Genomic DNA, 17,065 nt, shown 5'->3' on the forward strand with positions numbered 1-17,065 from the left:
AACTTTATGTGGAACTGAGGACGTCTGATAAACTATCTAGCAGATGTAAGCAATGACTAAATAAGCACAATCAGAGCGATTCCTAGGAATGTGATACTAATTTAGAATAAACAAACTTGAGTAATCATTGCAAAATACTTGACATTATTTAAAAAAGGGATCCTGTTTGCACATCACCCATTAGTGTCTCTGCTGAAAAATAATTTTACAGTAGGAGATCTGCCTCTATGGGCATATAAAAAAATCCTAAACTTTGAACTTTTTTTTATCATGTATGTGGTGCTCCATTAGAATAATCTGCTGGCTAACAGCCCATATATTTGCAGATCAAAGAACTCAAATGGCTCTTATAAAAAGCATATGCAATATATATTACAGTATACGTTTATTATGAGCTGCACACAATATTTCAGGGACCAATACCCTATATACAAAGATGCATTCAGGATGCAAAGATATTTGGTTTTGCAAAAACACAGAAGGAATTTGTTAAAGTGACATTACCTTGCAGATGGCAGCTATGCTAACAGGATATATTTAGTTAGTTTACAATCTATTCAATCTATCACAAGCACTGGAAAAATCTAGAAGATGCAAAAATGAAAATTGAGAGTAAATTACTGTATAAAGACCCAAAGCACTCAGAAATATAAGAAAAAACGCTTACTTGGGAGTATCTGTCAGGCTGCATTTTTTCTGTTCTACAGAAAAAGACCCCCAATTTTTTTATGAGGGGAAGGTATATACACATTGGGTTGGTATGTGTGAATTATATGAGAATAAATAGAGATTTTCTATTATTTCTGCCACTCATTTCTAAGAATATTGATTACCTGTTGGGAGGTAACCCCTGCATTTTTTTCTAGTATATATGTTTATTCTATTATGTATTTTTACTAATACATTTTTAAATGAGGGGTGCGAAACCAACTGTTGGTAGGCAAAAATGTATATATATATATATATATATATATATATATATATATATATATATATATATATATATATATAATATCAAAAGCCCTTAGTGAAAAAACAGCGTTCAACGGACATTGATTACAGGTAATGCTAAAATGCACATAAAATATAAAACAAGTTAGGGACCGCCATTCGGGGTTTACCTTGACGTGGTATGGTGGCTTATCAATTTTATGATCATAACTTTGTAACAAAATAACCCCTGTTTTGGGTACATATGCAATAGCATTTATTATACTTATATATACTTTAAAGCCTTTAGAGTGCTCCCACAACCCCCCTGTTTTGATATTATATATATATATATATATATATATATATATATATATATATATATATATATATATATATATATATATATATATATATATATGAATCTTTGTATCTTTCAGCATAATAATTTGAAAACTACCTTCAAAGTGATGCAATGATTATTTGTACATTTTTAGCTCTATAAACAGACTGGTTGGGAAACAGTTTTTGAATGTATTCTTTTCTAGCATAATATCTATATTTCTGCTTAAGATACTGTCACGCTGGTCTTTTAAGTGGATTCTCTTTCTGCATTTCAAAAGGATTGTATGTCTAATACTAATTGTATTCTTGGCAAGAAATCATCCAAGCACCTCTTAAAGGCATTAACTGAATCAGCCATCACAACATCACCCGGCAGTGCATTCCACAACCTCACTGTCCTCATTGTGAAGAACCCCCTACGTTGCTTCAAATGAAAGTTCTTATCTTCTAATCTAAAGGGGTGGCCTCTGGTGCAGGAAAAAAGTACCCCTGCTATTTGTCTATAATGTCCTCTAATGTACTTGTAAAGTGTAATCATGTCTCCTCGCAAGGTTTTATCCAGAGAAAATTTACCCACATAATTTAAGTCTTCCGTCCCTCTAACCAGTTTAGTTGCACGTCTCTGCACTCTCTCCAGCTCATTTATATCCCTCTTAAAGGAGAACTTTAAGTAAAGTTAAAACAATACTGACATCAGAAAATAATATTTTTTATTATCATAACATTTCCTCTATGAGGGGGCTGCCATATTTGTGCAGCACTAGTCCGTGAGTATTAGAAACTCTAACTGACAAGTTAAGAAGGGACAGTCAGGTTGACAAAACAGTCAGGTTTAGGAACTTCAAGTGACAATTATTTACAAAAGCAGAATTATCAGTGAAAAATTATCAACATAGCCTATAGGTAACTTTTGATGTAGATTAATATTTTGAAAATAAATTTTTTAGTGTCAGTATCACTTTAAGTAGACTAGAAATGTTGTACATGTACATGTTTTGGGTTCTGTACCAGCCCAATGCAACCACAGCCTTTTATCAGGGAAGATCTGTGCCTCTAAAGATGCCCCAGTAGCTTCCCATATTCTTTTCTGCTGATTCACTGCACATCTGTGCTACTGTCACTTACTGAGCTTAGGGACCGACTCACAATATACAGTACACATAGTATAGAAATATTACAATAAAAGGCTGATTAGTAATTAATACAGATAATAACTACATGGCAGTGCAGAAACCAGTGCAATTGCATCAGAATTTAATAATCAGCCCTGTAGCATCAGCTTATATCACAGGCCAACCTCATTTTCTGCTGGATAACTTGTAACAACCCCTAAGCTTAGCTTCTCAACAGCTGCTTAAAGCCCACTGAGCATGTGAGTGTCGCTGACACTTTTCAAGATGGTGACCCCTGTGACAAGTTTGAAGTCCTGGATCATTGCTGTTACTAAGAAGCTGAAACTTTAGGTTGGTGCAATAAGTTCAGTATATCAATTATGGCATTTTTAGCCATATCATTTTTTAAGGTTAAGTTCTTCTTTAAGGACTGGAGCCCAAAACTGCACTGCATACTCCAGATGCCACTTTGCCAAGATCTGTCCTTTTCTCAAGTGAATACTAATTTATGCCCTTATGCAGGGGCATAACAACTATTTAAAAGAAATAGAGAACGGTGAGGAGGGGGATTTGAACGATATAAAGGAAACAAACCCTGTGGTCTGTGCCCCCCGCAACCATGTGGTCTGCTTCCTCTATAGTTACGCCACTGCCCTTATACTAACCCAGAAACTGTTTGCAACCAGTTCTGACAGTGGAAAGGAAATCGCAAATTTTATAGTTTGTGTCAGAGCTTAGTGTATGAAATGAAACTTCTTACTTAAAACGTTATATTTGATCCAAAGGATTACAAAACCTTCAAGCACTTCTTAAAAGTGTGCAACAAGCAATTTAAATTTGCAATGCAATAACAGTCTTAGGTATTATGTTACATAGCAAAATGTTAATTTTTAGTCTTATTTGTATGCATTGTTTTTCTCTTTGTGAATTTTATTACAAATCCCTAGTAGTGCTATATAAATAAAGCATTCATTTATTGGAAATCGTTAAAAACATGAATGACAATGACATGTTCCCCTACGCTTGACGCATTTCGTGGCGTCTCGCCACTTCCTCAGATGCTTCTGAGGAAGTGGCGAGACGCCACGAAACGCGTCAAGCGTAGGGGAACATGTCATTGTCATTCATGTTTTTAACGATTTCCAATAAATGAAGATTTTAAGATTCAGCGACCGACATGCTCCGCAATTTTTTGGTTTGTTTCTATATGATATCGGCCTGGACCGGGGGCTCTCTGCGTGTAAGCACACAGGCTTGCTGAATCTACACGTGCAGGTGAGAGAAGGGGGAGTGCTCCCATTTATTCTTTCACTATATAAATAAAGACATAGGCGCACATACATATAAATGGTAGACAATAAGAGAATTAAAAGCAATACAAAAGCGAAGTAGTTAAACAGAATTACATGTATTCTTACCAAGGACCCAAAAAGGTCTTTGTTGTGGAGTATGAGAGAAGAAACCAGGCTTTAGGGCATTGGTTATTATGATATCAAACAGCTCTTCAAAATTCTTCCTAAAAAATAGATACACAAGTTCAATTTCAATTAAAATATTCATTGATATAAAAAGTTCTTGATGGATGAAACAGGCTGTGAAAGAACACACACAAACCAATGTCAGCATTAGAGAATAATTTACAATTGTGTGGTGTTTATACAAATGGCCTGTAGATGTCACTGTGCCCAGACTTATACTGTGCATACTTCCTGGTAGCGTAAAACTTAAAGTTACTGTTGTGTAATGGCTGCATGAGAGCCTGCTAATAAAGCACTGTTATACTCTACTCATCCTCGGCTACCCAAAACATAACAAATTGTGTTCATTATTTCATGCATGCAGTACATATATGTAATATATTATATCTATTATGATATATAGTCTGGTTTCAGAAATGCACATGCAAACAAACAAGTGTGTACAAAGTAGGGATGCACCGAATCCAGCATTTGTTCTGGATTCGGCCTTTTTCAGCAGAATTCGGTCGAATCCTTCTGCCCGGCCGAACCAAATCCGAATCCTAATTTGCTTGTGGAGATTAGTCGCCCAGCGGGACACGTCCTCTTTTTCGAGGTGACATCTCCCCGAACTGCCTCCAGCCGACTAGAATGTAAATCGCCGGCAGGATGGCAATCAGTGTGCTTTATTTTCCGAAGTCGCCTCACTAGGAAACTTCAGTTGACTTCAGAAAGCTAAGCGATCCCAGTGCCATCCCGCCGGCAATTTAGATTCTAGCCGATGTGAAGCAGTTCGGGGGAGATTAGTCGCCCCAAAGAAGATGCGATTCTCCCTGAATCTGAGAAATACTTGCTGAAATTTGTCTCAATGTGCCAAAGAAGTAATTCATAGCATTAAATACAGTATGTATAGAAGTATTGTATATTTACCCTAAAATATGTTCACACAATAGGCGGCAGTAGTCACTGTGCGAACTAGTGATTAATAGTAGAGTTTTCCCAGAGTTCTTGAGGTCCCTTAACCATTGTTTCACTGCATCTGAGCAAGGCTTTAAATATTTGCTTGGCTCCTTCTTCACAGCTGGAAAAAACGTCCCACAATTTTCTGTAGAAAAAAACAAAAAGTCAGACCCATTTAAAGAAAATAATTTTTTTTTGTATTTTGGCTTACTTAAAAAATTAAGAAATGAAATGAAATTTAAAACTAGAACAAATATATTAATATTCCATATGTATAATAATTTCTTATAATACACAAAAGCCATGAATATCCTGTAAATTATATCCTTATAAACGGTGAGTAGTGATGTCATCAGTTATAAACGGTGAGTAGTGATGTAATTTCTGTCACATGACTCACTAAAATTTGTGTATTATAATAAATAAAGTACCCCCAGTTGTAAAATATGAGGATATTAGAAGTTACCTCGGAGTTCCATGACCTGTATAAAAACACTCGGCCTTCGGCCTCGTGTTTTTATATGGTCATGAAACTCCTCGGTAACTAATAATATCCTTATATTTTACAAGAGGGGGTACTTTATTCACTATATTAACAGGCCACCTTCTCAACCAGTGTTTAATAACTACATAGGTCTCATGCTCCCACAGGAAAAAAAAATTGGTTTTAAGAAATAACAGGGGTAAATGAAAAACATACAGTAATGCATTTACCTCAACTTGACTGCAAATAAAGTAGATATCACTATTAAAAAATTTCTACAGCAAAATTTGGTTGCTATAGTTCTTATGCCTATTCAGTGATAGATGCCCAAAGCTCCTAGACGCTTGTAGCAGAAACCAAAATGATTTAAAAAAAAAAAAAAACAAGTTATACACTGGATATCTCTTAGATAGAAGACAAATAGTCTAGACTTTAAACAACATATACAACAGGACTATATTGCCACCAAGTGGTCTACAGTTGCTCTGTTGTGTTTAGTTTAAAAAGGTGTAAATGTCTTGTGTTGTGTATTATAAATGATGTCAATCAACCTAAATAAACGTCATCTCAAACATAAGACATCAGATTTCAGGTTATACAAAAGAGTTAATATTTCAGATCCTACTCTAACCAGACAGCCTAAGACTGTATGGTTTGTATTACTATTATATATTCATTTTCAACAAAACCCAAGCATTAACATTGCTAAATAAAGCAGTGAGGATGACTGCCAAGTTTCAGTGCCCCAGGTCAACAGCCACAAAAAAGCCAAATACACATTGCAGCCTGAATATACATATTTTCAGATATTTATAAATCTGTGTAAAAACAGTTGAAAGAATACAATTTATATTGACATTTTAAAGGAGAACTAAAACCCTAAGAATTAATATGGCTAAAAATGCCATATTTTATATACTTATTGTCACGTTCGGCACCCTATATCCAGAACACAAGCTAAGCTCCCTGGTCTCGGCTCTCACTTCTGCCTGTGACCGCCGCCTTTCACCTTTGGCGGAGCCCTCGGCTAATCGGATGCTGCCAGGTATTATCAGAGAGAGGAGCAAAGCTAACGGTTCTGGACGAGCAAAGGGGCACGATCGTCTCACAGGATACTGGAAGGAAGAACACCACCAGGAACAGGCGGGCCAGGCCAGCACAAGCAGATAGAATGGTCAGACAGGCCGGAATCAGGATAGGAGAGCATAGAATAGTCGATGGACAGGCAAAGGTCGGATTGGAGAGGTCAGAACAGTCACAGACAGGCAGGATCAGGGTTGTAGACATCAGAGTAGTAAATCAGGCAGGCAAGGGTCAAACCACGATAGATTAGTCAGGATTCACAATGAATTAACACCCAGGAACTTCTAACTAGAACCTAACAACGGGCAAGGTCCTGTAATCTAAATGAGCTTTTTATATCACACCAGCGCGACTGCGCCTTTAAATGACAGACGTGTGCACGGCACGCACTTTAGAGGAAGCCGGCACAGGAGAAGGGAGCAGCGCAGCGGGCGTCCACGCCGAGAACACAGCGGTGGACCCCACTGCCCACTAGACCACCAGGGTAAGGCTTCCTTACACTTTTATGCACTTGTTGCACCAGCCTAAAGTCTCAGCTTCTGAATAACAGCAATGATCCAGGACTTCAAACTTGTCACAGGCGCAGGGGGTCACCATCTTGGAAAGTGTCTGCAACACTCACATGCTCAGAGTGCTAAAAGCAGCTGTTGAGAAGCTAAGCTTAGAGGTTGTTGCAAATTATCCAGCAGAATATGAGGTTGGCCTGTAATATAAGCTGATGCTACAGGGCTAATTATTAAAGTCTCATACTAATTGCACTGGTTTCTGTACTGCCATGTAGTAATTTTCTGTATTAATTACTAATCAGCCTTATATTGTGACATTTCTATTCTATATGTACTGTATATTGTGAGTTGTTCAATAAGCTAAGTAAAGGTGGCCATACACGGGCCGATAAAAGCTGCCGACAGACCGTGTCGGCAGCTTATTGGCCCGTGTATGGGGGCCCCCGACGGGCTTCCCCGATCGAGATCTGGCCGAAAGTCGGCCAGATCTCGATCGGATGGGATTAAAAATCCTGTCGGATCGCGGCCGCATCTGTTAGTTGATGCGGTCCCGCGATCCGACCGCCCGTTTGGCGAACGCTAGGATCCGATCGTTGGGCCCTAGGGCCCACGATCGGATCAGCCCGATATTGCCCACCTCAAGGTGGGCATATCGGAGGGAGATCCGCTCGTTTGGCGACATCGCCAAACGAGCGGATCTATCCGTGTATGGCCACCTTAAGTGGCAGAAGCACTAAGCATGTGTAGTGAATCAGCAGAAAATAAGATGTAGAGCTATAGAGGCATCTTTGGAGACACAGATCTTTACTGCTAAAGGGCTGTGGTCCCTTGGGCTAGTTCAGAAGCTCGAAACATGATGTACAACATTTCTAGCCTACTTCTTTAGTTAAGCTTTAGTTCTCCTTTAACCCATTGGTACACCATGAGAAATGCACATGTATTTATAGGTGAACGTGAACCCAAGTACCAAGTACCCAAGAGGAGTCAACTAAATGCAGTCTCATAAAAACCAGTGCAGTGCAGTTGAATATCCCCAATTACTTTAATGCATTATGCTAGGACCCATAGAAATTAATGATAGAGTGTAGCGAGCTCTCATTTCACTCATTAATAAATATGCTCATGACAATAATATAACAAAAGATAGACAGTAATCGCATACTGTAAACTAATATATATATAAATATCCTCATACATTAATACACTTACATACAGTGATATAGATACACCCTGTGTACACATAAATTAAACAAGAATGAAAATGACCACTGTATGGCAAAACAGACACAAACCTACATTTGCTCACAGTATAAGCTGATACACACAAGTCTTGCAATATGATTTCTTGTTTTCTAGACAAAAGTAAGCACAGAATTAACCCATTTGGTCAGGAAACACACCTATATGGAAACAAGTCAGTATACAGGTATAGAATCTGTTATCCAGAAACCCGTTATCCCTAAAGTTCTGAATTATGGAAAGGCCATCTCCCATTAAAAATGATTTCCCTTTTCTCTGTTATAAGAAACCAGTACTTGATCCCAACTAAGATATAATTAATCCTTCCTGGAGGTAGAACAGCACTGTTTGGTTATTAAATGTTTAAATTATTTTTAAGGAGGCTTAAGTTATCGAGATCCAAATTACAGAAAGACCCCTTATCTGGAAAACCCCAGGTCCTGAGCATTCTGGATAACAGGTCCCATACCCGTCCTCTACATCCCTAATTAGCTTGAAGGTTTTCTATATTTTGTCTGTTACTGTACCTCTCTGACAGTCAAAGCTGATTATAAACATGGTATCTTCCTTTAAACCTTTGACTTGATTTAGGATGTTTACTACTAGTAGTTTGTATATGACCCCTAGGTGCAGTTTCCAGAAACATTCAGGAAGGTTAAGTGGCTCCTGATAAAGCTAACTATAATGTGTGTATATGTGATGTGAATGATATTCACAAGTGGGTGCTATACAATCAGGTAATAGCAATTGGCTCTTGAAAATTATGTTTAATCCCTGTAAAGTGCTATGGAATATGATTATGCTACATAAAATAAAGAATAATAATAATAAAACGTGAAACCTGTATATATGGTTAATTTTGTCTTTATATAATGTAAAACCATCCAAATCCACAAGGGGGGACCATACCATTAGACATAGGCATTAGAAGGACTGTGAAACCTGCAACTTCAAGTGGCTGCAAGCTAAAGCATGCAGTTAAAATCATCCTGCTCAAGAAGATATCCAATGTAGAATTTTTAAAATTGAAACCAATGTTGTTGGACAGAAGTGCAGAATAAGTACATTTTTAAATAATACAGGTATATTAGGAACAGTCCAGCTGTAATGTTTGGCACCTGACGTTTTCCAGCTTTCCCTTTTAAAAAAAAGTTTAAAATGACGACAGATTCCCTTTAAGTCTGCTAAAAACATATAAACAATATATAAACCTAATGGAACTTTGCCACCAATATGGATTCCTGCGGGTTAGTTGGAATCAACTTTTTTATTATTAAAGATAAATAAATCATATTTAAATACTAGGATTATTTCTGTAAAAGGAACTCTATGTAAGAGGGCCTTCCTATAATTTGGAGCTTTCTGGATAAGGAATCCAGAAAACCTGTTATCCACACAGTTTAGGATTACAGTCCGAAAATGAGGAGAGCACTCAAAAGTAGCAAAAATATGCTGTGGTTACATTTATTCAAGGCCACGACATGTTTCGGGTCTTTAAACCATTTATCAAGTGACACTTGATAAAGGGTTTAAGGACCCGAAACATGTCGTGTAGTGGCCTTGAATAAATGTAACCACAGCATATTTTTGCTACTTTTGAGTGCTCTCCTCATTTTTGAATTTATTAGTATATATCGGGATATCGGTGTACCCAGAAGAGGATTTGATGCATTCGACTATACAGCTAAGGCAGTGCGGAAACGTTTTTCTAGGATTACAGGCCATTGTAATCAAATAATTCTAAGTTTTAGAAATGATTATCCTTTTCTCCAAAATAATAAAGTAACTTTTATTTGATCTCAACTAAGAGATAATAAATCTTTATTGGGGCAAAACAATCCTATTGGCTTTATTTAATGTTTAAATTATTTTTTAGTAGACATAAAGAATAGTAATATGACTATGAAGATTTTCATTCATCCAGGTCATAGTATATCTAGTATAGGTCAATCTAAAAACAACTGGACTTGCTGAGTAATCAAAAATGAGGTGAATCACTAAGCTCCGATTATAACAGATGACATCACTAACCACCGTTTATAAATATATTCATGGCTCTTGTGTATTTAGGGTTGCCACCTGGCCGGTAAAAATTATGGTTGATCCCAATATTATTAATAGGGAAAAAAGTTAAATATATAGGAAGGCTGGTATTTTTTTCCAGAAAAGGTGGCAACCCTATGTGTATTATATAATACTGCAAGACAGTTTCCCTAAGAGACCTGCTTATCTTCAGTAGTTATAATTGTATCTTTGCTTATCTTATATTGTTACAAATGTATCGAAGTGCAGCTGCCGTATTCCGGGCTTTGCTCCAAAAGGCTCTACTTTAAGTTTTAGAAACTTTGTATCTTTTTCTGGCTGTCCAGTGCAGAAGATCAAAGAGAAACTCTGGACATTTCAGTAACCATGCGGGACTGCGGGCTGCGCTGTCAAAATCGTGACTGTCCGGTGAAAAAAGGAACAGTTGGGAAGTATGCCAGAGTATTAAAGCAAGAGCAGTTTTCAGTAAATAGGAACAAAGGCCTGGGGACTCAAGTAAGCAATTATTAAGATTGGAGTGAATGGATGGACAAATTGCACTGATCCAACTGAGACAAATAAGTATAAGTGCAGTTCCTGGTTGGCCTATGATCCCACATTCTCAGCAAATCAGATCAGCAGTCTGCTCACCATGTTACTTTACCACTGTCCAGTCAAATCAGACAAATGTCATTTAAGGGGTTGACATTGTAAAACTCTGGCAGTGGATAAGCCATAAGCCTAATATTATACTATCCATTTACATTTTCTTACAGGGCAACCCCAAAATAAAATAAAACATTATTTCAAGCAACTTTGCAATATACAGTACATTCAATACAAATTTTATATGGTTTTTAAGTTATTTGTATATGTATTGCTATTGAAAGCAGTGTTTGTCTGTCTCTTTCTATTCTCTGCCCTGGTGTCTAAAGGTGGCCATACACGGGCCGATAAAAGCTGCCGACAGACCAAGTCGGCAGCTTATTGGCCCGTGTATGGGGGCCCCCGACGGGCTTCCCCGATCGAGATCTGGCCGAAAGTCGGCCAGATCTCGATCGGATGGGGTTAAAAATCCCGTCGGATCGCGGCCGCATCTGTTCGTTGATGCGGTCCCGCGATCCGACCGCCCGTTTGGCGAACGCTAGGATCCGATCGTTGGGCCCTAGGGCCCACGATCGGATCAGCCCGATATTGCCCACCTCAAGGTGGGCATATCGGAGGGAGATCCGCTCGTTTGGCGACATCGCCAAACGAGCGGATCTATCCGTGTATGGCCACCTTAAGACTGTTGAAACAATGTAAGACAAGGCAGCTGATTAACAGACCTGTCTTTGCTGGGAAACCAAGACTTTTGCAACATTGTTTAAAAAGTAACAACTGGGAGTTAAGCAAATGCTGCTTTCAATAGCAATTGTTTTTACAAATAACTTTAAAAGCACTAACATTTTGTAATGAATATATATAGGAAAGTTGCTTAGAATCATGTATTTTTTTATTAGGATTTTTTTATTTTGGGGTTGACTTGCCCTTTAAGACTGGAGCATAGACCCATTGCAGTAAAAGGACTGCAGTACACGACTGTGTTGTTCATGAACTGTAACATGAACTGAAGGGAAAGTTGTGCTCACCACTAGTTTTTAAAACCATTAGGTGGGGGTGCAATGAGGCTGTAACCACAAAATACATATAGACAAATACAAGAGTCCTCTGCACTCAACCCATTATCAATATATTTAAGACAGAGACATTTTGTGCATACTGCTACTGAAAAATGCCTTACCCTTTAAACAAAACAGGGATTGTTTGTCCATATATTGCAATATATTTAAGCTGGCCAACTACGTCAAAGTCATCCCATATCTGGCCAGTCCTACGCTCAAATTGCATCTGATTCATTAAGAATTCTATTGCTTCATTATACATTTTACAAAGGGACGACTACGTTTTACCTGCAACTTACTAGCTGCTTTAAAAGTAAAACTCCCAAACTTGGCTGCCCTTTTATTAGACACCAGTGGGATCACCTGACTGTAGTTGGGAAGGGTGGGAGCTACAACATGGAGCTGGTCACTGCTCCTGTATAACTATAACAAACAAGGGAAAGTTGTGTTCACCACTATTTTTTAAAACCATTAGGCGGGGTGTAGGACTGGCCAGATATGGGATGACTTTGACGTAGTTGGCCAGCTTAAATATATTGCAATATATGGACAAACAATCCCTGTTTTGTTTAAAGGGTAAGGCATTTTTCAGTAGCAGTATGCACAAAATGTCTCTGTCTTAAATATATTGATAATGGGTTGAGTGCAGAGGACTCTTGTAATTGAACATGAATTGTATGCGGTATGGCAAACAATGCTCTCTACACAGGGGGCAACAACTGTAAAGGTTTACAGATACAGAGTTTGATGTTAATTAAAAATCTCTTAAGGGACCACTATTGACATGGACACAAATCAAGACAACTTTCAAAATGTACCCCAGATATAGAAACACTAGTGAAGATTTAGGTTCATATTTAATATTGAATGATGTATGTTTTTTCTATGTGTAAAAATCTTTCTGAAATTTGAATACAAGTTGCCCATAATTAAGATGCTCACAACAGGTAAAACAAACGGAATATTGATGAATATTTGTTTGGACTTTGCTAGCACTTCTAGCACTTTCACCATCAATGTGGTCACCTCTCACTACAGTGACACCGTAGTAACCAGTCAGAAATTGCATCTGGATTTTACTTTCCACCTGTTACTGAAAAGCACTGAAGCATACCTGAAATTCTCTAAAATTGAACAGGGTGATTGGAGGTGTAGCCAGCACTCAAACAACAAGTTGTGGAGTGCAAAAAAAGTGCTTAACACTAAGGGGGTTATTCATTAAAGTCTGAACAATTTGAGCTATTTTAGAATATAAAATCTGAATTTTAATCTGAAAACTTTTTCGTGATTTATTATACCACAAGGATGGAAAAAGTCTGAATCTGAAAATCCAGCATCTCAGACCTGCCGCGGTTGTATATAAGTCAATGGGAGAAGCCCTGAAGATATCCTGATCTGCGCTGGGTTTCATGCAATAATCCGCAGATTTTGTGGTTTTTCAGGCAAAAATCTGAAAAAAAGTTTTTTTGCGGGAAAATCTGTACGACCGAAATTTTCAGGGTTTTTTTTCCTGCACAAGGAATTTTTGGGAAAACGTGTAGATAAATAAGGGCTAATAACCCATGTGGATTTGGTCAGAGTATATTTCAGAAATAAATTATATATTTTCGGATTTTGATAAATAACCCTCTAAGTACCATCTGGTATGAAACATGTCAGGTGGATCTTGTTTATTTATTTGTTCATATATTTATGACCATAAGAACATTTCATAGTTTTCATTCCTGCTAGGTTTCATGGGTCATAAACTGGTCCCTGGGCACAAGAGAGGGCCACTAAGTGCTTACTTAAAAAGCAACCTGGGGAATGCTGCACTCTGCACAGATTACAGTCTTCTGTTGCACTTTAAACTCTATGTTTCTGGGTTGAGGACTGGTAACTAACTGTCTGCTTTTGCAGAGAGAAATCTCTGCTCTATAAGCTACAGGTTTGGGTAGGCTGCTCCAGGGCCACAAAAGAATCACAGTGAGCATGTCTTTTTACTTCAATTGTTGGTTACCAATACTGTTCCGGAATACCGGAATCTACTGTACACTGACTGTGGATTTACAACACCTTATTAAAGGGGTTGTGCACCTATGAGGTATGATGTAGAGAGTGATATTCTGAGACAATTTGCAATTTGGTTTTTGAGTTATTAAGCTTTTTATTCAGCAGCTTTCCACTTTCCAATTTCAGCAATCTGGTTTCTATGGTCCAAATTACCCTAGCAACAATGCATTGATTTGAATAGGATATTGGAATATAAAGAGGAGAGGGCCTGAATAGAAATATGAGTAATAAAAAGTAGCAATAACAATACATCTGTAGCCTTAAGTCAGAGACACACGTGGAGATTCGGGGGCGATTAGTCGCCCAGCGACAAAATCGACTCTTCTTCTGGCGACTAATCTCTCCTAACTGCCTTCCCAACGGCTAGAATCTTAATTGCCAGCAGGATGGCTCTCGGAGAGCTTTGTTTTCTGAAGTCGACTGAACTTTCCTTGCGAGGCAACTTCAGAAAACGAATCGCTCCGAGCAGTGTCGGACTGGGACACCAGGGGCCCACCCAAAAACCTTTGACCAGGGGCCCACCAATTAATCTTAGACCGGGGCCCACTCTCAGTACTATTTTTCTTCCTCTCCTCACTCAACCTTTATTCTCCTAGTCTCCTTTCTTTACATACTATTCTCCATGTATTTAGCCTCTTTGTTCTCATAGAAATAGGGAATGACCATGAAATAGGCTAAATGTTTAGCAGCATGAGGGCCCCATGACACCTTGGCCTACCGGGACTTTTCCTGGTTTCCCGGTGGGCCAGTCCGACACTGGCTCAGAGTGCCATCCCGCTGGCGATTTAGATTCTAGCCGGTGGGAAGGCAGTTAGGAGAGATTAGTCGCCCGAAGAAGAGGCGATTTGTCGACAGGCGACAATCTCCCCGAATCTCCAAGTGTGTCTCTGCCCTTACAGGGCATTTGTTTTTTAGATGGGGCCAGTGACCCCCATTCAAAAGCTAGAAAGAGTCAGAAGAAAAGGGCAAATAATTCAAAAAAGATAAAAAATTAATTATGGAGACCACTTGAAAAGTTGCTTAGAATTAGCCATTCTATAACATACTAAAAGTTGAACCACCCCTTTAACAGAATTTTGCTATTGTTGAATTAACCATTTAGTTTCTTACATTATTGTAGAAATGATTGCTCCCTGAACATCCAGGCACAACTCCAGGCACAACTCCAGGCCCTTTAGTAGCACTGTAAGTTGCATGCTTTCCCTAAGGGGTGTCTTTGAAAAAAAATGTGTCATGTATAGGACCTAGCCCAGGGGATGAAGTACGGATGATGTTTAATGTGTAAGTAGCCCTTTAAACAGAGTTGAAAAAGATGCCCCTGTGAGCTTTGACCCTTTCACTTAATCCACACCTGAGTGTTTTTAGGGCTTTGTCGATTTCCCTTAAAGCTTTTCTAAATTTTCTACGATGATAAAATATATAACTAATACAAGAACAGATGTCTTTGCTTGAATATTTTGCTGTTTATCTGCTGCATATCATGCATTTACAAACCACAATCTTCCTTTCCCAGACTATAATCACTGAATTCCATTCTTAAAGTAATGGAAACAATGTGCAAGCATTTTCTTTTTGTCTATTGTACTAAAAATCTTTCTATCCTGCTTAAGAGGCAATGCTGAATATTGTAGGAATCAAATAACAATTTTCTAACTATTACAGCAAATAATTTTTGTTTTGACAGGAAGAAATTTTAAATGTCGCTGCCAAAAGACTTTTCAAAAGTTTATACCATAAATTTAAGAAACACTGAACAGACGTTTAAAGGAAACAGTATAAAGAAGCCATTTGACTTGACATACATAAATACACAGCAGCCTTGATGCCGCCCCACCGGTACATATCTTTCTTGCATTGGAATGGGTTGAAAGGTTGGCCACGTCACCAGTGCTACAGAAATGGAAATCTGGCTGTTAAAATTACAAAGGGAAGCTATTTGCCATCCCTGCCTCATAGCCCTGCATACCCTAACACATGTATTCTCCTTAAAGGACAAGAAAAGTGAATTTAACTGGGAAGTTCACTGTGAAAACACACCAACCTGCAGTACTGGAGTACCTCTAAGCACCATGCTGCCATTAACAATGGAAATTTTATTATACTGAGAAATCAATGAAGATGGCAGCATGGCAGTCAGAAGAGATGTACTCTATTCAATAGGGGGAGCCTAACAGATTGCCACCCCCGGTGATGTTCTCTTTCCTTGTTTTTTTAAGAAAAATATTGATTAAAAAAATGACAGATGTTAACATGTTCATTTGCAGAAATATTTACATGCAAATAGTCCATTTCCTTTTTGCTAAAACTTCATATAATTAGCAAATAATATTTATACTTCTAGCAATAGCTTTACTTTTTTCATGACTGTATATTTCTGCTATTATGTCTTAATTTGCAGGTTGTGCAAATGCAGGAATGCCAGATGTATAATATATATATATATATATATATATATATATATATATATATATATATATATATATATATATATATAGGCTTGTTTTTATAACCTCCCATTTCCTTTTTTTCTCTCTCTGCTTGCTTTTCGTCTCTTTCCAACCACCATAACACTCTTCCTTCCCACCCTCAGGGTCCACCCCCTTACCTGCTAATCATCCTTTCCCACTACAGTCCTGCAGCGCGGGTTACCCCAAAAAACCTGCAGTACCCTGCGGGTTGTGGGTAGAAGTTCCGGGTGCAGGTATAGATGCCGGTTGGCTGTTCTGCAGGTTTGCGGGTTGGGCCGCGGGTCTTCTCAATAGTGATTTTTACTCTTTTTTTCTGATCACGCCCACTAATGACAGATGTTAACATGTTCATTTGCAGAAATATTTACATGCAAATAGTCCATTTCCTTTTTGCTAAAACTTCATATAATTAGCAAATAATATTGATACTTCTAGCAATGGCTTTACTTTTTTCATGACTGTATATTCCACCATAACACTCTTCCTTCCCACCCTCAGGGTCCACCCCCTTACCTACTACTCATCCTCTCCCACTACTGTCCTGCAGCGCGGGTTACCCCCAAAAACTTGCAGTACTCTGCGCGTTGTGGGTAGAAGTTCCGAGTGCAGGTATAGACACGGGTCGGCTGTTCTGCAGGTTTGCGGGTTGGGCCGTGGGTCTTCTCAATAGTGATTTTTACTCCTTTTTTCTGATCACGCTCACTTCTGGTTTACAATGACAGCACTTCCTGTTTTACTCCCTT

The 17,065-nt window shown here is 38.3% G+C and overlaps 1 protein-coding gene across 4 annotated transcripts in view; it reads right to left on the minus strand.

The window, feature by feature from the left end:
• nt5dc1.L (5'-nucleotidase domain containing 1) overlaps window positions 1-17,065 on the minus strand; it is a 138,955-nt gene that overhangs the window by 16,400 nt on the left and 105,490 nt on the right. For all 4 annotated transcript variants that reach the window (XM_018261903.2, NM_001092547.1, XM_041562194.1 and 1 more), the window contains 2 exon segments: window positions 4,775-4,949; window positions 3,806-3,903 (listed from right to left, as the gene is read on the minus strand). In XM_018261903.2, coding sequence (XP_018117392.1) covers window positions 3,806-3,903; window positions 4,775-4,949 — 273 coding nt within the window.

Source organism: Xenopus laevis, chromosome 5L (genome assembly GCF_017654675.1).
Source record: "Xenopus laevis strain J_2021 chromosome 5L, Xenopus_laevis_v10.1, whole genome shotgun sequence".
Taxonomy (NCBI): domain Eukaryota; kingdom Metazoa; phylum Chordata; class Amphibia; order Anura; family Pipidae; genus Xenopus; species Xenopus laevis.